The 24,610-nt window shown below is 39.6% G+C and overlaps 1 protein-coding gene across 4 annotated transcripts in view; it reads right to left on the bottom strand.

The window, feature by feature from the left end:
* nptnb (neuroplastin b) overlaps nucleotides 1–24,610 on the bottom strand; it is a 48,514-nt gene that overhangs the window by 6,932 nt on the left and 16,972 nt on the right. For 3 of the 4 annotated variants that reach the window (XM_012868252.3, XM_036136024.1, XM_036136023.1), the window contains exons 2-4: nucleotides 13,029–13,376; nucleotides 7,572–7,746; nucleotides 6,398–6,492 (exon numbers count right to left, since the gene is read on the bottom strand). In XM_012868252.3, the coding sequence (XP_012723706.2) occupies nucleotides 6,398–6,492; nucleotides 7,572–7,746; nucleotides 13,029–13,376 (618 nt within the window). The remainder of the gene's footprint in view (nucleotides 1–6,397; nucleotides 6,493–7,571; nucleotides 7,747–13,028; nucleotides 13,377–24,610) is intronic. The other variant, XM_012868253.3, reaches the window with a different exon arrangement.

The following is a 24,610-nucleotide window of genomic DNA, read 5'->3' as shown; positions in this document are numbered from 1 at the left end:
TACCTATTATCTGTGACATATTCATTTTAAAGTCTGGGATAATGAATCATCAACAGAAAGCTCAGGAGCTGTTTACACGAAGGAACATTAATCGAGCTTTCAAAATCTTTGCAAAAGAGGACAGGTCACAAGTCATCTCTGGGAATGTGAAGATGTGGAAAAAAAAGGAGCGCTGACAAAAAGAGGCAGCATGAATGGGAATGCAGGATAATGTGTTTCGCCACAACATGGCCACCTCTCTGCTCAGTTTTCAGACTACAGAAGGAGGCAGAGCCGCAGATGCATTCAGTTCTCTTCAGGTTCTCCACCTCCTTCGGCTGCTGCGGCAGCTGCTTTGCAGAGTGACTCACTATGTTCACCTTCTCACACATTTCTTTGCCTGACAATAATGCATAATGAAGCGTCACTGCCGTGCAAAAGTATTTACACCCCTGCCAATGTTCACATTTTGTTACGTTGCGACCACAAGGAGAACATTAATCAGAAAAGCGCTGAGATCCAAAGCTCAGGTGGGAGAATATGTTGATGGAAAAAACTAATGGCTTGTGCACTCAAGTCTAACCTCTATGGAAGAGTGGCAAGAAGAAAGTCAATGCTGAAGGAAATCCTAAGGAAGCCCTATTTATTTGAGACACGAAGGTTGTGGGACGAGAAACACTGCTTTTCAATCTGAACACACCAATACCATGGTGAGACATATTGGTGGCAACATCATGCTGTGGGGATGCTTTTCGTCATCTGGGACAAGAAAGTTGATAAAAATGTAAGGGTGGAGTTAAATCCTGGGGGAAAAAAGCCCCGTTAGAGGCTGCAGAAAATTTAAGCTGCTCTGGAAGTTCACATTCAAGCTGGCCAGAACCATAATTTGACTGAAATAGCCCAGACAATGTCTAGATGTCTAGATCAATTAAATATGTTTGGCTTGAATTTTTCAATTCACTGAAGCTCTTCAGGGTTGAGCTTGAACTATGTTGGAAAGAAGAATGGGAAACATGTCAGTCTCTAGACATGCAAAGCTAGTAGAGACCCCGTAAAACCAGCAGCATTAATGGCAGCAAAAGTGGTTTTATAAGTGGGGGCTGAACACATATGCATGCCCACGATCATACACTTTTTGTCTTAGTCTTTCAAATAAAATCCCGATAAATGACTGTGAAGACGGCAGTTGTAATGTGACGAAATTGGAATAAGTTCAAGGCGTTGAATGTTTTTGGTAGGCACTGTATGTCATTATTTTGTTTTACATCATGTTCCTAAATGGTTAATAACTGGTAAATAATCAGTTTATGTCATTATTGTACATGGATGTAACTGTTGAACCCAAAAAGATTACAACATATTTACAGCTTTAATATTTTTATGTGGATATGCAGTTGAACAACGCAAAGAAAATGTGGTTAAATAATTTTTTTAAGTGATCAAGAGAAACACTTTATTGCAGCTATTTAATATTTTACTTTGCTAGTTGATGCTTTTTTTCCTCTAATCTTTTTTTTTTCTTTCTAGTGGAGTCATTGTTTTTCTAACTATGTAAACCATAGTCTGAAGAAATTAACTTTTCTAATTCTATTAATGTACTTTACATCCCCCAGCCAAACGCAGGGGTTGTTGCTGCATAGAATAAAAAATATTTCAACACAATTCATAATGAGGTCATGGATGGGGGCAGGGTTGCAGCAGTGGAATACTCCAGATGTTCCCATACAGAGTAAGAGTGATTTGACAGCACAATTCTGCAAAACGACATTTTTAACAGCAAAATGAAAATTCAAACGGACTCTGAGCAAAGAATATGATTATGGAATTTCTAAGATTTAGGAATAAATCTCAAAGCAGAGAAAAGCCATAATGGTCGTTCAGTAGAACATTGTGTACCGAAGGTTAAGACACACTTTTTTTTACTGTTTAGAACAAAAATAAGTCTTTTTCTCTAATCCTTGACATCACCATGACTGAGTGTGAGAAGTTTTCAGCTGTGCGTGGAGGACAGGAGGTCTACGTGCTCTTTGGTGACATCATTCCACTCTAATTATGCTGCACACGTGCTCCCTGAGCGGGGGAGTGGCCAAGCTTATTCATGCCTTATCCTCGCTGTGACATCCCTTTGACTGACAGCGCACAGACAGCCCCCTGAGTGGTGCTAAAACAGGCAAAAAAATATCTCCATTTCACACTCCTGACTCCCGATTATTAATTTCCGTGATCCACACCGTGGTAAAGTGGGATAAATGTGAGGGGGATGAGTGCGAGGGAGCAAGGTCAAACCTGTCAGAAAGAATGTTGTCCTGGAAAAGCTGATTGAACAGACATATAATCCTTTTTTTTTTCTTAAATGTGCTAAATCAGATCAGCATGTTATTTGATTTATTAAAAAAAAGCTTTATCTTGACCCTCTATATTCTTATTAAAACCAAATTTAGAGATAAAAATGTTTTTGCCTTATATAAAACTTGATGAGAATGTAAGGACCAAATATGTATCAGTAGGAAGCTTCATATCACAGACAATAAAGTCCGCTCGTGCCACAGAGATGGTTGAGACTGCATTCAGAGCCTTAATCCTACAACATCACAGAACCCTCCATCTGTTGCCTCTGAGCCGAGGCCTGCAAGGATGAGTGTGCCAAGGACACTGTAGGCGAGGGATCTCAGTGAACTGCTGCCAGGAGCGATGTGGAAAGCTGGCTTGCTTAACTAGTGGGCTTGCTTACCTGGGTCACAGAGGATCTCAACCACCTTTACAATAATACAAGAGTTTACACACAGCAGAAATAGCCTTTTTTTAGATCCAACAATTGCACCTGCTTATGGCATCAAAAGGCGGTTGCTTTAGTTTCTTTTTTATCTTTTCTTCTGTCAATGTCACGAGAAAGACCTTCATTGACGGTTCAGATACCAAATCTTCCCACTTGGGGGCAGATAATGAGCCTCAACGGTCAAACCACTGCAGAAACAACGGACTGGTGACTAGTGCTGTCATCTTACAATCCAGTGAAAGCAACACGCACAGCCAACATCTATGTTATGCAATCAGGCCTTGCTACAAGACAGCCATGAAGTAAGAGGCTGGGCCGGGCTCAGTATGCACTACAGCCATGCTGCTGCAAATTGGCTTATGCACTACACTGGCAATCTTCTCTTGAAGAGGGTTTGACCTGCCTTTGCTCACAGAGGACTCCTTTTTTAGATTGATGGCTTCAGCGTCAGCTTGAATTAAAACATGACTTGTTATCCTCCTTGTTGTTAAATTGAGTGCAAAGGTGAAATTCCCCTACTTAAATTGTGGATATTTTAAATTAGCGTTCAACGTCTAAGGGATTTGTATTTCATGTGATAGACCAACACAAAACGGTGCATGAATGCTAAGAGAAAGGCAAATCAGAAATACATTAAATTTTCTGTATGCATATGTATTCAGGCCCTTTTACCTAAATAAAACCTATGGCAACCAATTGCCCTTCAGAAGTCGCCCGAATCATAAATGGAGTCCAACAGTCTGCAATTTAATTGAAGTAAAAATCCAGTTCTGTCAAGACCCCAAAAAGTTTGTTGGAGAACATAAAAAGGGACATCTCCTGCAAAATCCACTTGTTTTATCCCTTAAATACATTTTGTTGATAATTTGGAGTCTCTAGGAATGAAGAGAATCTGAAAGTAGTCTCTTCAGGACACCTCTGTCCCCTTGCCAGGTAATGGGTCAGTGGTTATTAGCTGAAGCAGCTGAAGCTGTGTGATAATTCTTGATGGCTATTCCATTGGTCCAAAAGTTTTTACTTTATTTATTTTTTTATACAACTGAAGAATATTTGGCCACATCCATGCATTGATTTCTCCTAAGCATTTACTCAGTGCTTGAATGGGCTCATAGTCACCTGGTGATGAAAAGCTGTCTGCCGTCTGTATAGTTATGCTAACTTATTGTTGTTGTTTTTCTGATCTGAGCTAGAGGGAGCATGTAGACTTAATAGAATGAATAGGAGAGGACCCAAGATGGACCCTTGGGGAACCCCGCATGGGATTTTTTTTGGTTTCTGATGTAAAGTTACCTACTGACACAAAAATGTCCATGTCCTTTAAAGAGCTTATGTCTCAGAACTACGCCTGAGTATGTGGGAGCCTTTACATGAATGCACTTCTAGTTTTGACATTACAGTCAGGCAGTCTTGTAGACTGCTCATGAGTACGATCAGGTAGTGTACCGTAATGCTCCAAAAATCCTTTGAGCAGAGCGGCTTCATTTCAACATCTGGCCAGAGGCGGCAAACTTTTGCAAAAACACTGGAACTGTGCTCCTTTTAATTAATGTTTCTTTTTTGGGTTTTAATTGACACTTATGTAACATTTGTTATCATTGTGTAATATTTCTCATGTAAATGGAAGAAGAAACAGCCATATCGGATTCAAGAATCGGCCCAGAAAAATCGTCCCCATGTATCGGGTATTGGTTTACCTGATGTCAAAATAATCTGTTTCAGTATCAGCCTTAAAAAACCTGTATATCGGTCGAGCTCTACTGAAGCCTTCCTCTTCTCATAAACATGTAAGACAGTTTGCTTCTACACCCAGCCATTTTCAAAGTATACGGTGAGCGGTGTAGCTAAATGAATGGCTAACATTGAAGCTAACCGCTAAGCTAACCGAATACATAAACACTAGAAGTGCACATGCGTAGCCAGCAAACGGAAACTAACAAGCAACGTGCACGCACATTGGTGGTATGTGAGCCCGTCACAATGGCTGGCATGTAGACAACCAGTAGATAAGGTGATCCCCTGGAACTCAATGCCAAAAAAGATCTTCCACTACATGTCAACCACATTTGGACATCTGAAGACTTAAAGGGACATGTAGCGTCGGATAGTACTTGTGACTTCAGGTTTGGTTTGGAGCACATTCCTAAGGAGAAACTCTTACTGAGAGCGATCAAACAAGGTAAGGTATGGATCTCTGACCATACTTAGAAACGTCTGAAGCCACAGGTTGAGGGATGCCAAATATGGGAAAGTGTGTACATGTGGAAAAGATTGCACTTAAAGTTGGAGCTAAACTAAACTTGGAATTGTATATGTATTGTCCGGAAGCCTATAAAAGAGGCTTTGATCCCTCCAGGTCGAGTGCACAAGATCTGTAATTTTTTTTATATGGGCCCAGGTAAAATAAAATCCTCCTTTGTTCAACAAGTATGTGTAAACGGAGATATTCCCCAGAGTAATCGCACTTCGGCAATTGGGAAGTGAGCAAACTCCTTTTCACCCAACAGACATAACACCACGGACTTGCAGCTGCAATTGCAGCAAAATTTGATTCTAGAAGACTGGATACAAATGCACCCAGCACTTTTCTTATTCGTTTCTTCTTACTTTTTTTTTTTTTAAGAAAATTAAAGCCATGTATCATTTTCCTGCCACTTAACAATTATGCACTAATCCCAATAAAAAAACCCAGAAGATTATGTTTGCAATTTAAAATATATGATAGTTCAAAGGGTTTTAATACTTTTGAAAGGCACTGCACTAGGCTCTTTTTACAAGTCTTAACAGAATGTTTATGGCATGGTATAGCTGAACACAGCGGCCTTCTCTAAGTCGTGACTTGTGAATTTTCTCTGCAGCTGATTTTATGGTTGGAGATATTTCACACTGCTCCTGTTTTCTCAAGGGAATGCATCTTTCAGTATCTTAGACCCAAAGTACACTAAATCACCTATGAATAAAGTTATTTCCCTATGAGAGAGCCTATAGCAGCAAGCGTGGCAGTTAACAGCAGTCATACAATAATTTAGGGAGCTGATGAAACCATGTTTGACCTTTTTTCTAATATACTAATGGAATATTCCTTCATCTGCAGCTTGGCCCGGAATGCTTAATGATCCGTCTTCGATGCACAACCTTGCAAGTCATGTGTTGCATTGGCACAGGTTATTAAACAAAGCAACACACAAACAATGAAGAAGTTTCTTCATTGTTGCCATATGGGGCGACCTTTTTACAAGCCCCAACAATGTGGTTTTCCTGTTTTCTTTAAGCCAAGCCACTTGATTTTTATAGGTCACAGTTCTTATGAAAGCCTCCTTGTAGACCTTGTTCTTTGCATATTTTGGAGAGCATGTGCACTCCCTGTCCATTTTGCTAAATCGTTGTCTCAGTGAAGCCAAAAGTGACAACAGCCTCAGGTATTCTCCCTGTCGTCACCACTGCACTGGCTGGATTCAAGCATCTTTGTTCACGATGACTCTCCACTCAGCATTAGGTGGCCAGTTTTCCATCTAGACATTTAATTTCTCGACATGGTGACGTTATCATGCGTACGGTTTAATCCAATGGAAAGGAAATAACAGGACATGTTTGAACCAGTGGATGTAAATTAAGCTCGGTTGTCTTGATTCAGAGAAGACTTACCTTTCACTTCAATTGTTGCATTTGCATTTGGGGCTTTCTCAAACGTGTAAACGCACATGTATTCCCCTGAATCGTCTGCTCGAGGTTTAGAGATTCTGCAAGAAATTATCGAAAAAATAAAGAAACAAACAAACAAAAAAACAAACCAAATTATTTCAGAACTTTCATTTGCATGTCTAGAGGTCCAGTAAAATGAAGGCATCTTAATTTCAATTTACCACATGTAATTAGCTTTAACTAAATCAGGGAAAGCCTAAAGGACTCACAAGGCCGTGAGAGCAAAAACTCTTGGCCTTTTACTCAGATATTACAATAAAGCAGTCCCATATTCTGCAGTGAAGGATGCTACAGGCATTCTAGCTGTAATGTTCAGAGGTTTACTGATGTGGTGTGACAAGGAAGTGACCAATTGGTCTTATCTTGTGGGTAGACAGAGTCTGTGATGTGTCTGTGGGGGATGACAGTAGCTCCCTGCTACAATGATTATACCATTTGACAGCAGGAACTATTAATTCAGGCAAATGACAGAGCAGTGGTTTGTTTATTTTTAATTTAGAATAGATCCACAGCTATCATAAAGATTTAGGTATGAAATACAAAAGTGTTTTTAACAAACTTAATTAATTAATTTCTGCGTAGTGATGGTAACTTCAAATTAAATGCAAACGACTACCTTCAAATTGATATGCACTGATCTTAAAATTGTCTTCTTCACAAAACAAAATCATTAAATGTATATTTTGTATTGCATTTGTGCATGTGGACTGTTGAATAGGAATGTGTGTGTAATTTTTTGCAAAAACAGATTTGTTTTTGCAACAAAAAAAAACAAAAAAAAAAAACAGCCTGCTACACTGTGATCTTGCGGCCCGTGTTCCACTTTTTAGAAAAGTCTGCACCATCAGTTAACCAAGCAGAAAACCAAACCTGAGTTAGCATGCACGCAGCTGTGTGCACCTCTCTGACCTCCAGCTGAGAACTAATCAGTAAACTGTAATGCCTTAGTCTATGCAAGGTCTTGATCTCAAAGGATGCCTTCACACCCCGCCGAGACAGAGATTACCTCTGCTCCTTTATTGCTTGCACAATGGCTTTATTTCAACCCAAAGTGCTGCATTAGCTGTGGCTGATTTGAGACGAGCAGTGGAAGGTGTATTCAAGGGATTTTATCAACCTGAATGATGTGGTCCTCTGGTCGGCCCGCGTGTTTGAGATCTCGTTCCCATTCTTCATCCAGAAGGTGTCCTTGTGGGGCGTGTGGGCAGTGGTCAGATTGCAATGCAAGGTAACCGGTTTGGCGGGTGTTTCCAGTGGCAGGACGATCTGATCGGAGGCATTGATCTTTGGTTCTGGAAGACAGAGACAGTCAAATCTTATCCAAGAACTAGGGCTCAGAGACGTTTTAATGCTTCCTCCCATGCTGTGGTGTGGTAGCTGCAGGCTATGTGCTGTTTTTAAATGATCTGTGTAGGAGGGAGACTATGAAGTGAAGTCCACACAACACATAGACAAAAGGCATAGTTAAGTGCATGCGTTCTTTAGACTACCCATTTACGTTTAAAAACACAAACGTGGTACTTTGAGTAATGCATGTTTATTTTAAAAGGACCTCAGGTGTTATTTGACAGATAAAAGGAGAAGTCTGTTTTAGTAATTATGTTAATAGATGGGTTGTTTAAGAGATTCTTTAATAAGCTTAATATTTAAATCCCAAGAGTAAGAATTAGGAGCATCATTTCTTACTACTGTATACTTACACATACAACTAAGCATGGGCTACCTACCTTTTCTATGTATGTTTGAAAATAGTGTAGGCCAAAGAAAGTATTTTTCCAGCATAGCGTAGTGCAGCACTGCCCCCTTCCCTCTGCTGTTGCTGCACACTGCTGGTCAGTTGGCCAACTGTCTCACTTACAAGAACAATACATTTGGAAACATTCTTGGTTGTGAAAAGTACAGACAGTCATTGTGTGAGAACGAAAGGAGTGCCAACCTGTTTTTCTTTTAAAACAACAGCTGGCAAGCAAAAAATGGCATGTCTGTTACACAATTGATTACACGCTCTCCTTAGGTGAAAGTCGCAATGATTAATTGATATTTGCACTGTCTCTCACAAGCTAATGTCTATTTGCACGCTTTAAGTTTCTCACAGAGTCTTTGATTCCGTGCAAATTGTGCAGTTGTTTAACTTAAAGATTATTTTTTTCTTTTTGCTATTGTCTGATTACAGACGTTTAGCTTGTCTTGGTATGCTTGTCTAATACATTCTCTGAGCTGACTGCTACCTGTCTTTTTTGGCTTCAGCATCAACTAACGTGAATGTTTAAGTTTTTGCTCGTGACTATTTGCATACTTTTTAACTTCTCAGGGAGTATTCTGCCTGATATATTGATGCAATTGCACAGTAATTTACATCGTCAGGAAATTGGCTGTTATCTGTCTATTGACTTGAATATTTCAGTTTCATCAGATGCGGACCATTTGCACACTTTTAGCTTCAACTCTTTGAAAACTTTATGTCTTGGTGTCTCTGTGTGCTATGTGTGAATCTGTGTGAGTTCTGAGCCAGGGGCTCACCAAAATGTTTTTATGGTAACAATAAAGATTCTTTATCTCTACAGTTGTACATTGCCATATGCATTGCATCAAACGCTGCTGAAGCCTTGTTTTTAACGTTGTCTGTACCAAACATGATTTCACTGCGGTTTGCATAACCGCTTATAAATTATGGTTTGACCATAGTGGATGATGACTATCGAGCTCACATTTCCCAGATGAACGTGATTCAGATGGAGTTGCATTAATGGGGCCCTTTGGTTTATTAATTGCTTTTAATTTTGAAACCACATTAACACATAGGCACAGTAACATCTGCACTGCCATCCAGACTGGTTATGAAACAATACCGGGGCCTGTCACAGAAGTAAAGGGTGTCATCTGAGAGCAAGGTGCCCTTTGCTCTGCCTTTGAGTTGTGAGCAGGAGGCCTCCTCTGCACTGCCCCTCCCCCTTCTTCAGGGCGGGCCAACCATGGCAACAACGGAGCTCCCGAGGGGAGGAGCATAGAGGAGAAGCATCATAATCCTACTACAGCCTGCTGCTGCAGAGCCACAAGCAGAGCAAAGGGGAACAAATGGGAGGCTACAGCAGGAACTAGAGAGCCTTCTTTTAGCTTTCACTTCTATATCTTCTTGTACATTTGGATACTAAATAGGGTTGGGGATTTGTCTCCCCCCCCCTTCACTCTCCCTTACAAAGCAGAGCCACATGTGCTATTAATAGTATCTTTGAGATGTGGGTACACATACAACGTGAGGTACATAAATTAACATTTAGCAACATGGCACTGTGGTCCACTGGCAATTTTATTGGAAGGTTGTTTGTAGGACGCGCCGTTGCAACTATAAGTGAGGAACACTTCACAAAGTGTATGTTTCACCAGATCAGAGCGTAATTGTGCTTGTGGCTCTGCAAAAATAAAGATGGATAAGATAAACTGTTTTTCTTTTTGTTTTTTTGTGGTGCATTCCTGCACTGAAAAAGATATTCCAGTTATTGTCAAAAACTCTCACCAGCCACTTTTTCAGATATCCCTCTTCACTTGCTTGTTAACACAAACAGCAATGGTCACATGGCAACAACTCAATGGATTTAGAGGTGGGGAAGACGGCTGTGGGTCAAGTTTATGCCGAATGGTTTTAGAATATCTAAAGTGGCAGTTGTGTGGATGAAATGCCTCATATTGTGTCAAAGGAGAATTGGCGGACTGGTTCCAAATTATAGAAAGGCATCCGGAGCTCCAAAAACCACTCATTACAGCCAAGGTATTTGGAATACTAACTACGAACACACAACACGCTTAACCTTAGAGCAGACGGGCTGCAAAAAGGCAGAACCGGGGGCCACTACTGTGAGCAAAGAACATTAAAATCAGGTTACAATTCATACAAGCTCACCGAAATTTGGGCAATAACCTAGAAATATCTGGCTTGGGCGGATACATCTAGGTTTCAGCTGTGACATTTAACTATCATGGTCAGAATTTGGGGAACTTAACATGAAAAGGACCCATCTTGTTTTATATCAATAGTTCAGTTGGTCACGGTAGCCTAATGATGCAAGGGATATTTTTCTGGCACACTTTGGCTCTGTTAGTGCCAGTTAAAAATTTTTTTTTAATTAGCACAACCTGCATGTTATTGCTGACTATGCCCATCTCTTTATGAGCAGAGTGCAGGCAGCCGCCTTCAGCAGGAAAAAAACACCATATCCCAATAGCTCAATTCATCTCAGATTTTTTTTTAACAAAGCAGTAAATCCACTGACAACAATTGCCTCCAGATTACCACATTTCAATCCAGTTGGAATGTGTTGGAACAGGAAATTCATCCATCTCTCCATCCACAGCTGTGCCACAGCTGTGTAATGCTATGCCTATATGGACCAAAATCTCAGATTAATGTTCCTGACACCTTGCTGAGTCTAAACTATGAAGCTATGAAGAATTTAGGCAGTTTTATGGGCAAAATGGGATCCAACCAACCCACGTTCATTACAGGTAATAAGGTGTACCTCAAGTGGCTGGTGAATGTGTATGTTCAGTTATTTGTTATGAGAGTGAGACTTATGTGAAAACGATGTCCATAGACTTCTGTTCACCACACGAGAACACAGTAACATATTAAACACTTAGTTATTGAAATGAATTTACAAATTAAAAACCGGACTTCCTTGTATTGCAAGTCATTGGCAAATATCTGTGAGAAACACTCTCAATGGTACTTTTGTTGGGGACCCAAAGAGGACCACAGAATCCATCTTAAATTTATATGCAACAAATCAGATTGCAGTCAGCAACCAAGAGGTTAATCTTTGCAGGAAATTCAGTAACGAAATTACATTTAGCCTAGCTTCAGTTTGTCACCACAGGCAAAATTGGTGATTTTTACTGGTATGTTGAGCTTTAATAATACTACATTTTAAATTGTTTTATTAAATACATACCTGTTATTTCATTGTTTTTGAGCAAAATAGCAGTTTGTTTCAAGCAAATGACCAGCAGCTAGCTGTAATACATCGTCACATTACAGTGATAACAGCACTGTATGTAGGTTTCCCCAAAAAAGGAGCTATATGATGATTCTTGCAAATTCCATCACATATTCTTTAACTGTAACACATTTGGGTGCCAAACCTTAAAGATCAAACATGCAAACACACATGAATGCATTTCTCGCAGATCTATGCATGCATAAAATAGGAATTAGGCTTACTTGAAAATGAAAAGGTCCAACTTCCTATTGCAAACCTTTATAGGGTTTATATAGCCATATGCAGATTTATGGTATATAGTGCCTCACATTCAATATAAGGAAAATACAGATGCTGAAAAGAGGCAAACAAACTTTATCAAGTCTTTCATACCGCAAACTATACATCTAAAAAACTATTATGTATAGCCTGTAATATACATGGAATAATTAGCATATTGCATGTATATTAAAACATTCGCTTTTCAGTAATGACAAAATATATTGTGTGAAGAGAGTAAATTTAGAACAGAGCAGCATTTTATAACATGTAAATGAGACCGTTGAAGTTGCATTAGCCAAACAGTTAATACAAATGAAATGTTACCCAATCACATTCAGTCAGCAAAGACCAGACTCCTCTAAACTTCTCAAAGCTTCACTATGACTAACAACATTCCACATTTCCCTGTGCTCCAGTGGGCAGAGCACTGAAGCATGCACAGTTTAGAAAGGTCCAGCTGAAAACGTGTGTGTGTGTGTGTGGAGCTAAAGGTTAGGGGATATAATGTCATTACTGATTCACACTCAAACACTTAATGGCTGAGAAGGCACAAGGTAACAAACTTCACCGACAGCTCCAAAGAGACTGTTGCGTTGAAGGAAAAATTCCATCTTCAACGAGAAATGAGACGCTCCAGGGGCCCATGTGGTCTTATCCTTTATTGGATTACCACACATAAATTTGAAAACAGTATACGTTTGCCTTTATCCGGAAGGAGTTGACAGCAGGAATCACTGTTTCACACCCGAATGGATCCCCTCCTTGTGTCTTCTTATAGTCCCATTTACACCATGCCCAGAGTGAAAAAGCTAAATCAAAAGCGCTATTACTTCAAAGCACCACTAGGTTTCCACTGCATTTAGCTAGCAGGCAGGGCTTTGAAGTAAATAAAGCAATCAACTCAACAAAGGAGGCACAACATGATGGGAACGCAGGATCACAAATGAATCTAGGAATAGTAAACAGGATGCAACTGGGATACAGAGAAAAGCATCATGACAAGAATGTTGCAAAATAGGACACATGAATGAGGGGAAAACAAAGATTTGGTGAGAGGAAAGACAGAAACTAGATAAAAAAACAGTTCAGGTTGCAGGGTTTGTGGTCATCTATAATACTCAGGGGAATTTGGGGAGCTCACTAGAGGAAACAGTAAGCTATAACAAAACTATATCCTGAAAGCAATATATGAAATGCACCCACTGGCATAAATTAAAATAACCTAAGGACAGTGGCTGTTGTGTTATGGTTGGGCTCTTAGGGGGCTGGGAACGGTTTGAAAAGGTTTGTTCACCATCTAGGTACCATAGACCACTCACTCTGTAGCACTGATATGGTGGCCTGGGCGCGGATCCAGGTGATGGCAGGGTTTTGTCGGAGGTCATTGCGCCTGGGGTCGTTGCTTGCCCGGCACTCGTAGGTCCCCGAGTCCTCCAGGGTGAGGCGCGTGATGCCAAGCACGCTGACTCCATTAGTGCCGTAGGCTGTGTTGATGGACACCCGGCGCTTGCGGGCACCGTCCCAAAGCTGCTTGAAGGAGTCGGCTCGGTTGACTTCTGCGTACCACCATTGGATCTCTGGAGTGGGGTTACCGACCACCTCGCAGTACAGCTCAAAGGTGTCACCAGTAAGCTTAGTCTCAGAGAGTGGCGACTTCACAAACCCAGCTGGAGAGGAGAGGTGTTTTGAGATGGTAGGAAGGGAAAGGGTTAAAGAGGGTTAGAGGAGTAGGAAGGCGTGGAAAGGTCAAGGGATAGAGAAAGAAATTAAATAAGGTTAAAGTACATAAAAAGAAGAGAAGATGATTAAAGGTAAATCATAAAGAAGCAAGCCTCAAAATCATTAACAGGTGGAAAAAGAAAAGGTTAGTAAGTGTTCAAGTTCATGTCAAACACTTTCTTCTTTTTCAACAAGCTCAGTAATGCTGATGTTTTGTGTACATTCCCTTAAATTCAATACATGTTACTTATATATCTCCATGTTACAGCACATGTCACCTCAAGACACTTTACAAAGCAAATTCGATCAAGTCCTACAGCCAGATTGGTCAAAAAGTTTTCTAAGGAAACCCAGCAGATTGCATTGTGTCACTGACATGCAGCCTTTACCCCTCCTTAAAGACCATCCAGCAAAAGTGGACAGTCGCTTGCAATGTGCTTTTGACTTTGCAGCAATCCCTCATTCTAAGCATACATGTAGTGACAATGGAGAGGAAAACTCTCCTTTAGCAGGAAAGAAACTCCAGCAGAACTAGGTTCAGTGTGAACGGCCATCTGCCTCGACTGACTGGGGGTTTGAGAAGACAGAGCAGAGACACAAAAAGCACAGAGGTGCACCTTGATCCAGCAATATTTACTATGTTGTAGGTTATTGACAGATGATCTGCCCCACAGAATGGTGCCGCAGCTAAACCAGGGCAGATGTAGCTACTATGAAGATAAAAAAGACAAAGAGAACATTAAGTTAAAACTTGAATTAACAACAAATAATGAAAAATTGGAGAATAGTACGATAATTCAGCAGTGAGAGAAATAGAATATGATGTCCTCCAGCAGCCTAAGCCTGTAGCAGCATAACTACAGAGATAGCTCAGGATAACCTAAGCCACTCTAACTACAGTAAAGTTCATAAATATTGGGACATTGACTAAATTTGTATCTTTTGGCTCTATAAACAACCACGGTAGATTCGAAATGAAACAACCAAGATGTGCTTAAACTGCAGACTTTCAGCTTTAAATTGAGGGTATTTACATCTGAATCAGGTGAACGGTGTAGGAATTACAACTGTTTGAATTTGTGCCTCCCACCTTTCAAGGGGTGAAAAGTAATGGGACAAAGTACCAATTATAAATCAAACTTTTCCTGTTTAATACTTTTTTCCAAATTCTTTTCAGTCAATTCCAGCCTGAAATCTAGAAGGCATAAATGTCACTACGGTGCTGGGTTTCATCCCTAGTGATGCTCTGCTACTCCTTTACTTCAAATTTCTTAGTTCCTGCTTATTATTTGGGAAATTTTCCCTTTAGTTTTGTCCTCAGCAAGTGAAATGCATGCTCAATCGGATTCAGGTAAGGTGATTGACTTGGCCATTAAATAACATTCCACGTCTTTGCCTTAAAAAGCTATTTGGTGGCTTTCACAGTATACTTGAGGTCATTGTCCATCTGCACTGTGAAGCGGCATCCATTTAGTTTTTAGGCATTTGGCTGAATGTGGGCAGATAATATTGCCCGGGACACTTCAGAATTCATCCTGCTGCTTTTGTCAACAGTACACAGTAGTATCACAGTAGTCATGACTGTGTAAATATTCACATACTTGATTAGTAACTATTTCCTCAAGAATTTTAGATAAGAAAGGAAGATTAGAACTACATATATATATATACATACATACATATATATACATATATATATATATATATATATATATATATATATATATATATATATATAGAGAGAGAGAGAGAGAGAGAGAGAGAGAGAGAGAGAGAGAGAGAGAGAGGAAGGTTTATTAATTAAGGGTTTATTAACAGCTACTTTAAAACCCTGTGGTACATATCCATTTACTAAGGATAGATTAAAATAAGAGCATTAATCAAAGGGAATACCTCTTTAAATAACATGGTTGGGATTGGGTCTAACATACAAGTAGAAGGTTTAGATGAAGGTAAAATGTAAGATAGCTCAGAAAGCTCTACTGCTTCTAAACAGTTCAAACTCCAATCAGGTTCTAAAGATTCCTCCAACGCTGTCTCACTTACTGAGGACGTGGTAATCATGTTTGGGAGGATACTAATGATTTTAATTTAATAGAATTAATTTTATTTATGAAGAATCCCATAAAGTCATTACTGCTAAGAGCTAAGGGAATGGATGGATCGACAGAGCTGTGGCTCTGAGTAAGTTTGGCAACTGTACTAAAGAGCAACCTCGCATTATTTTTATTCTCCTTTATTAAAGATGAAAAATATGCTGCTCTAACTCTGCAAAGTGTCTTTTTATACAACAGTAAGCTATTTTTCCAGATTAGGAAGGATTCCTCTAGATGTGTGAAGCTCCATTTTCTCTCCAATTTCCTAACGTGGTGCTTGAAGGAACACAGCTCTAAATTAAACCAGGGCGTCAGCTTCCTGTGAATAATCGCCTTCTTTTTCAAGGGAGCTACACTGTCTAATGCAAAACGCAACAAGGAAGTGACACCGTCAACAAAAGCATCAATTTGTGAATGGGAAGAAACAACATTATTGCCATCTGCTAAGCATTTCTGTGATACTGAGGAAATTAAAAGGGGGACAGACTCTTTAAAGTTTGATACAGCATTATCTGATCAAGAGCTACTATAATGAAACCTTCTTTTGGGGTTGGAGAACTCAGTTAGATTAAACTCAAATGTTATTAAAAATGGTCAGATAGGACAAAATTGTGAGAAAATACTGTTTGTTCTTCGCAATCAATGCCATATGTCAGCACAAGGTCCAAAGTATGAAGGCAAGAATGCGTCGGTTTATTCACATTTTGAACAAAACCAATTGAATCTAGGATAGTATTAAAGGCTGCACTAAGATTATCACATTCAGTGTCAACATGAATGTTAAAATCATCCACTATAATGACCGTGTCAGTATTTACACCGAATCAGATAAGAAGTCTGACAACTGATCTAAAAACTGAGAGTAAGGCCTGGTGGGCGATACAAAACAACAAACAGAAGAGGTTTTATTGCTTTGCAATTTGGATCAGGGAAACTGAGGGTTAAATGTTCAAAAGAACTGTAGTTATTAATTGGCCTGGGACTAATGAATAAATCTGACTGAAAGATGGTTACTACTCCTAATCCTGTGTGTTTCTGGGAATGTAAAACAATAAATAATTTAGAGGGAGTTGACTCATATATACTAAGGTAGTCCCCCTGCAGCCAGGTTTCTGTGAGACAAAATAAATCTGATAATCAGAAATCAATACATGAACTAGCAATGTCAATTTGAGTTGTATTCGTTTTTATGAGATTTTCATGATTTGCGATCTGTTTGGTTTTGGCTGTGGGTGAAACACTATCTCATTGTGGTAATGGGTGGGTGACTTTAGAGAAGCTGCGGCTCTGCTTCCTGGACCCTGGGTTGTCAGCATTTTGGAGACCTAATAAAGCTGTCTAGATTCCTAGAAAGAAGAACTTCACCATCCAAGGTGAGATAGATGCCGCCTCTCCAGATCAGACACCACCTAGAACCGGCGATTGAATAAAGGCATGCGGCTAAACATGTCATCACTGGTCAGATTTCCAATTACTCTTGTCTCTCTTCTTCTCCTATGCAAGAATAAACATTAATTTAACAAGACAGAGTAGTGCATTAAAAGCCTAAAGATAAATAAATAATATGGAGGGTAATCATCAAACCCTTCAATCTGTGGCAACACTTCAGTCTGACAACATACTTGTCCTGACTGTGTGAAAAAATAGCATTTGTTTGATTAGTAGCTAAGTTAAATGTGCAAGCAATGACAAGGACTGCATAAATGCAAACACTATGAAACAATGCACAACAGAACACACAAAGGCAAGGTTACCAAGGTATTCAAAGGTTTGTAGAAAGTGTTTAGTGAAATCACTAAACATTTTCATCATTCCAGGTGCTTTTAATGACATGCTTAAGAAAATTCAAGAATGACTGGAATTGCTTCCAGCTACTTGAAGCAAAGTAGCTGTGTGGTGCTAGTCAGCTGAGTGAAATATGACTCCTCCAGTGTTCCTTTTGTTACAATAAAAGACAAACAAGAAGAACGGACTTTCCTAATGCAAAAGCTAATGAAGAAATGCGTGCCTTTGATTTTTGGCCTCGTGAGCTGGATTTGGCAGAATAGAACAGATGACTCAGACCCTGTCGGGAGGAGTCGCATTCTGACGGTTCGGCAGGTCATGCACGTCCTAATTTTTGTGACTTTTGGCACGCTGCACAAGGGGCGCTTCCCCAACAGGAAGAGCTGTCTGAAAATACTTTTTACAGGCATATGCACGTAAATTATTTATTTAATAATGTTACCACGGAAAAACGCCTAGCAGGGGGTTCTGCGCTTTATGTTGTTCTATTAAAAGCAGAATGTCAAAAGGTATCATATTCTGCGCAATAATCATTTGAAAGCTACTAAAAAACTATATTTTAGCCTATGTTTCGGCCAAAATGAGAATAACAATGTTTTTGAAACATTACCATAACACTAGTAAACAATATGGTGTATTGTTCATCAGTAAGAATGTTGTTTTTATGTTTTAATTTAAATTAATTAGTTCCTATTATACATTTTATTAAAATTATTTGTTATTCTTACTCAAGACTTTCTTTTGGTGAGTCTCGCATCACACTAAAACTAGGCACAGTTGTTCAAAAATGTATTTACTCCTTAATCAAATATTTTTTTTTTTGTAACTTTGTGTGCATATCTCATATTCCTTTGTAGAAAAAAAAAATGCCATATCATGGCGAGGATCATGTGTGGCTGGAATATGTCCCAGAACACACCAGGTGAGAGGTGAGCTGCAGTGTGGACATGTTTCCAGTCTGTCACAGAGCTGATATCTACAGACGGACAAACACGTTCACACCTACTTTCACACTTTAAGGCAATTTGGAGTCACCGACACATGGAGCACACATGTCAATGGACTGTCGAAGGATACTTGACGTTCTGAAAGTAAATGCCTGCAAACATTAATTCTACTATCTGCATCATATTACATTGAGGTTCGTTGAAGTATTTTTGATCCTTTCAGATCTTATCAACATGTTTTGTTTTATTCAAAACTCTGAATAGTTTTTTTTTTTTTCAAAGCCACGAAGTCCTTATTAAAAGCTGGTTCCAGATATTGACACATATAAATGTAAGTGTATGAGTTCACTGTAATCTCATTTTATCCATATCAGATTGTGACGGCGATGGCAGAAATTAGGTCATCCAGATTACATTTTGGATAAGCTGGACTTTAGAAGTGGGCTTTTATAACCCTCGTATAGCGTCACTGATGCACAATAGTTTGGCTTTCATGCAAACACTAACGTTTTTCTTTTTTCTAATTATTTTCATGGCCTTAACGATAACCATGTATATGCACACATTAAGTGCATCAAATTATTTTTTTCAACTTTCACCCACTGATTGAAATAGAAATTGGTATTTATTTAGAATTGCTGCAAATTTAATAATAACATCCATAACCCCTTCTATGGGATCAATAGGCAATATCACCAATATTACCAAGCCCATCTTTGGTCTGTGCCTGATTCATGACCCTTTTCCACATCAGTGGTTGGCCCAACAACACACTGCCAGCCTTAATGAACCTCATCTGATGACAAATCACCTGCACCGCAGACATTCTCCCCCACCCGCTCTGCAGCCCCTCAGCTGTGACCGCATGTGCTTAGGTAAATCAGAAAAGTACAGCACCTTAACTCTGCCCCGGATTGCTGTAGAGGAAATTGGAACAAAGAGCTTGTGGTCCCAAGAGGACTGGACTCTGCGTTGTGTCTCAATACAGCAGCTTTCTGGCGCTCTTATATCTGTTAGCACTGCACGCGGTAATGCATCATAAACACAGCAACAGATAAGATTGTCGACTCACAGCCATTAAGGGCAGCTGCAGTTTTCCATGTACCACCGTAAGGCCATGGTGGTGCCATGATTGGTCCTCGTAATTGATAATGTTACATAAATTAATCCATCAATATCAATATATTTAGTTGTAATTTTTATGAGTTTATCTTTTTTGATTTTTTAAAAGCTCCTTTGTGCAATGAATACTCCCCAGAGGTCTGAAGTTTGGAAGAATTTAAGTCTGATGAAGACAAACGGCGGGTTTCGATGCTCAGCATGGTTATGTGAGTCCTAGCCGCAGCTAATGAACTCACAGAAAAGACAACGCCACCGTAGGTTTCTCAAGCTGCTTATCCAAAGTTAAACACGTTACCCTGTCAGCTACATTTTTCTCTGATTAAATGTCTAAGCAAATGTTTCAACAAGAATCTGGCCCAGTATCTGATTGATTAAGACTGTGCCTGTTTATTGATGTGCACACGTTATGCAGGCAAATCTATCAGTTTTGCTTTTGCCCTTTTAAGACACATTAGACTGAGTAGCCTATGTTAATATCTCAATGTATAGCATTTAAACAAGATGCAGTTGATATCTATCTATCTATCTATCTATCTATCTATCTATCTATCTATCTATCTATCTATCTATCTATCTATCTATCTATCTATCTATCTATCTATCTATCTATCTATCTATCTATCTATATAAATATATCTATATCCTTCTATCTATCTATCTATCTATACAAATATATCTAGATAGATAGATAGATAGATAGATAGATAGATAGATAGATAGATAGATAGATAGATAGATAGATAGATAGATAGATAGATAGATAGATAGATAGATTTCATGACTTAAATGAGGCCTCTTATTGTTTGTTTCCATTTCTGTCTGATTATATCTGACACCCACCACAGGCTGAATATTCTGTATTTTTTAATACATAAATAATGGGTTTAACTTTGTATATTACAGGCTATTTTATATTTTAATGTGTCTTAAATGGCTTTTGTGTTTCCCCTATTTGCTTTTGATTTTGGGATGAACAATTACTCCTCTGTTTTAATCAATCATTCAAAACATTTGTCAATAGAGCAATGGGAATAGTATAGATTAGTGCCAGCACTAAACTTGCTTGAAATGACTTCATTAAAAGTTAAAATACAACGTTTGCCATGATAGAATAATTTACGGGTCTGGAAAAGGTCAGGCCTCTGCGTTTTCAATATGATTGAAATGTTTTGTGAATCATTTCAATTGTAAAAAGAAAAAATGACAACACATCTGCTGCCCTGCATCAGACATGTAAGGATAGGAAAGAAAAATTATGAAGACAGATAAGAAAAGATACGCTCTCTTCCAGCTAGGAAATGAGTCTAGGAGAAGGCCATAGTTGCGTACAATGCAGGTTTCTACATGGAATGCCTGGAGATATGGGTAGCAATTAGCATTTGTTTCTTTTCTCTGCTAACATCTGGGCCTATCAAGCCCACCACACAGCCCCGGAGGGCAAACACAAGCCTACCCGCCTACACAGTTAAAACACTGTTTCAGTTCCACTAAGAATTAACCATAGTACTATTTGCAATGATTACAGCAAAAAAAGGGAAAAGCACATGGTGCGACACTGAGCACACTAATGTGTCATCGATGCCTAAGAGCTAATAATTACAATATTATAGCTACTCAAAAGAGGTCAGGAATGTCCTCCAAGATGATGGCAAATTAGATCGGAAAAGACGTGAGCAGATGACTTAATTCAAATTCAAGCTCAGGGAGACTCTGGAGAAATCCGCGCTAAGCAAACGGCAGACAGCACCAGGCCGGTGAGCAGACCAATTTCTGTGTTGTTTAAACAGGGAGCTTGCACAGACAGTGAAAACAAAACACAAAGCAGCCAGCCGGTGCTCGTTCGTTTCAGAGTCGTTATGGGAGAGGCGAAGTGACAGAGGATGGTGCAGCGGACCATTTGGACAGATCTCAGTAACTTAGAGACAGAAGACAAGTTAGCTCAGCCTGTCTTAGCAGGAAATGCTCTCCGCTTATAAACAGATGTGTTGATCCCCTTTGTGTTTGTTCTGAACAAAGTTTAACGAGAAGTTGTTTTCAGGGAGGGTGGAGTTTAGGATGATCTTTCTAAAACTATTTTAAAAAGGTGCATATACTTGAGGTGACATCTTAAAAATGTATGCTTAATAACTGAGAACATAACAAAATGTCAAAAAAACAAACGGGAACTATAAACTTTTCGGTTAAATTAACTATGCTGTGACTTGTGAGGCAACAGAATAGCATGGGACTAGCTTGCAAAGCTTTTGTTAAAACTGAATATATTGCCATTAATTCACCCCGAAAATGAATTAGAACGACTTTAAACCGTAGGGCGGGTGTGGCTGAACATGTTGGAACTTAACTTTTTAAAACCGAGGCCATGCCTGTAACCGACTAATTTTTATACATCACTCCATATCTGCCCTAACACGTTCACACTACAACCTCGTGCACAGTCGTATTACAAAATAGAACCGCTGTCTGAAGGCGGATGAAAGTCACAGTCAGTCCAGACCATACACCCCCCCACCACCACCTCCCCCCTCCCCAGTGTAAGTAGAGTAGAGAGCTCCCCTGAGGACTGACAACAAGCCACACACCATCACCAAACAGCCTCTGGGTGAGTCAGCTGCCTGCTTACAACCTGGATCTCCGTCCACAGTCCTGCAACGCACACACTCAGAGAGAGAGGAAGCAGAGGGCAGGGAACCCCCTAGGGCCGATGAACTGAAGGATGAGGTATGTTTGGTTGCGAATGTGGGTCCCTCTTTGTTATGCCTGCATGGCGCATGACACATATACAGCCCATATTGGGTCCTTTTTAATAAATTTAGCCATCGGGCGCATTTAACTCCACCTATTTCCACAACTGTCACTTGGCTTTCCAAGCCCTCACAAAATCCATCTTGAACTTTTTTCTCGAAAACCAACTTTTTTAACTGGATTAGGTTTTTTTGAAAGTTCGACATGATAATGGATTTCTCGGTTCTCCGAAACGGTCATTGGATTGGTTTTGACACAGTAATGTTGCACGGTCAAATCCACTCAGGAGCAGACTTAGTCCACGTTAACAAGATTAGATGACAGACTTAAAACGGGGTGCTCCGAGAAATGTTTAAATGGTGTCTGCAACCCAGTGCGGTGTCTGACAGAAGATACTGCCTCTTCAAAAGAAAATATTTAAAAATTGTGTCGTGTTACTGTTGCAAATTTATATCAGACCACAAGAAAGATTACATTACAAAATCTACAACCTGTCTATAAAGACATCACGTTTTTTCTCACTTTCTGACTTTAAATCAGACTAAACCTTTTCTTTTCCAGGTCAGTTAGGATTACCAAAAGTATGTCTATTTACTAAATGCTGTACTGACATAAGCTGAAAGACCCCTTTAGTGGGGAAGAAGCCATTAATGCAAAAGTGACATGAAAAGCGAGAATACATTTTGCAAATGCAAGAGTGGGGGTAAAGACCGTGATTTCTGAAGAGTTGTGCTCTGATCGGATGAAATGGCCATAATGAACATCATTACATTTGGAGGAAAAGGGGGACACTAGCAAGCCTGAGCACACAATAACAACCGTGTCGCATTGGGGTGGCAGCATCATGCTGTGCGGGTACTTTGCTGCACACTGGTGCACTTCAACAAATAGATGGCGACATGAGGAATGAGCTTTACCTAGACATACGGAAGCCCCCCTTTCGGGAAGTTAAAGCTTGAGCGCAATTTGGTCTTCTAAATGGACAATGACTCTAAGCATACTATCAATAAGTGGCTTAAGGACCACAGAGCCAGCACCATCTGATCTCATTCAGACAGAAGATGTTGGTGGGCAGAACTGAAAAAGCCTGTCTAAGCGAGGGGGCCTACAAACCGGACTCAATCAGGAAGAATAAGCCAAAATTACTTCAAAAGATTCTACTGTCATATAGTAAGGAAACGTATACAAACGTTTGAAATTGAGGTAAAAAAAAAAAAGATTAAATGTTTTGAAGTTTAAACATTTAGCAAATAGCTATCATTGTGGTAGTCATAACTGACCTGAAACAGCAAAGGTTTGGTCCAATTTAATATCGACAGCAAGTTAAAAATGAATATATGTGTTCTTGTGCAGTGTTTGATAATTCATTTCTTGATTCAATTCTAAGTATATATAGCTTTACTGGGGTGGCATCCATTGCCACAGCATCTGGAAACATCAAACTGCCTCTAAAAATAGTTTAGAAATATAGTAATCAATAACATATAACTATGTTTATTATAGGCATTATAGGCATTGTGTCGCAGAACATACTACAAAACGGTAACTGAGAACAGGCAAAGATGGAAAAATGTCTCAGATAAACAATATTCCGTAAATCGCCTTCAATCACTTTCAATAAATCAAGACATGAATTTACATCATGTCTTGATTTAATAAACACTATGATGAGATGCAGAAGGAGAGAATGCAAATCCAGGTGCTGCTGCTGTAGGTTGAGCTGCAATGAGAAAGCGTCTGGTGGCTAGAACTGAATCGTCACCAGCTTGGTGACCAGCTCAGCGACCATCTTTCAGAAAACGCAGCATACATAAACGCTGCCAGCAACACATTTTGCCGTAGATGTTGGTAACGAGTGAAGGAAACTCAACTGTACCATTAAGTCCAGAATTATTCCTACCCCTGGCATATTTTGATGTAAATTAGAGATTTTTTTTTTTTTTGATAGGAAATAAAACTGGCATCTCCCGACAGATAAAGTAATGTGTTTTGGATATAACATTTCAGACAAATCTAGTCACAAGAAACATTTTGGTGACTGTAGCTATTTTCAAGAACAATGAGATGTTAAGCCAGATGAAGCTCTGAGATGAAAGTATTTGAAAAATAATAATTCTAGACATGCCTGCCTTTCTTTCATCCAGGCTGCAAGAGAGCAAAAGAGAGCAAGACTTTCAGCAGATACCGGGAATGCTAAATCGCCAACAGCAGAGTAGTTCTGCAGAGCAGAGCGTTCAGCATTTGGTGGAAATATCAGAACACAAAAAGGGTATGTTGTTTTAGTGATGGTGATCTGTGCTAATTGCATCCATTGCATCCATTTTCCAACACGCTTATACCTATTGGGGTTGTGAGGGGTGCTGGTGCCTATCTCCAGCTGTCAATGGGTGAGAGGCGGGGTACACCATGGACAGGTCGCCAATCCATCGCAGGGCAACACAGAGGCAAACAGGACAAACAACCATTCTCACACACACTCACAGAGGAGAA

This window comes from Fundulus heteroclitus, chromosome 4, assembly GCF_011125445.2.
Source record: "Fundulus heteroclitus isolate FHET01 chromosome 4, MU-UCD_Fhet_4.1, whole genome shotgun sequence".
NCBI classification, from domain to species: domain Eukaryota; kingdom Metazoa; phylum Chordata; class Actinopteri; order Cyprinodontiformes; family Fundulidae; genus Fundulus; species Fundulus heteroclitus.
Note: the sequence above shows the minus strand (reverse complement) of the source record. Positions and strands in the feature narration are given on the sequence as shown.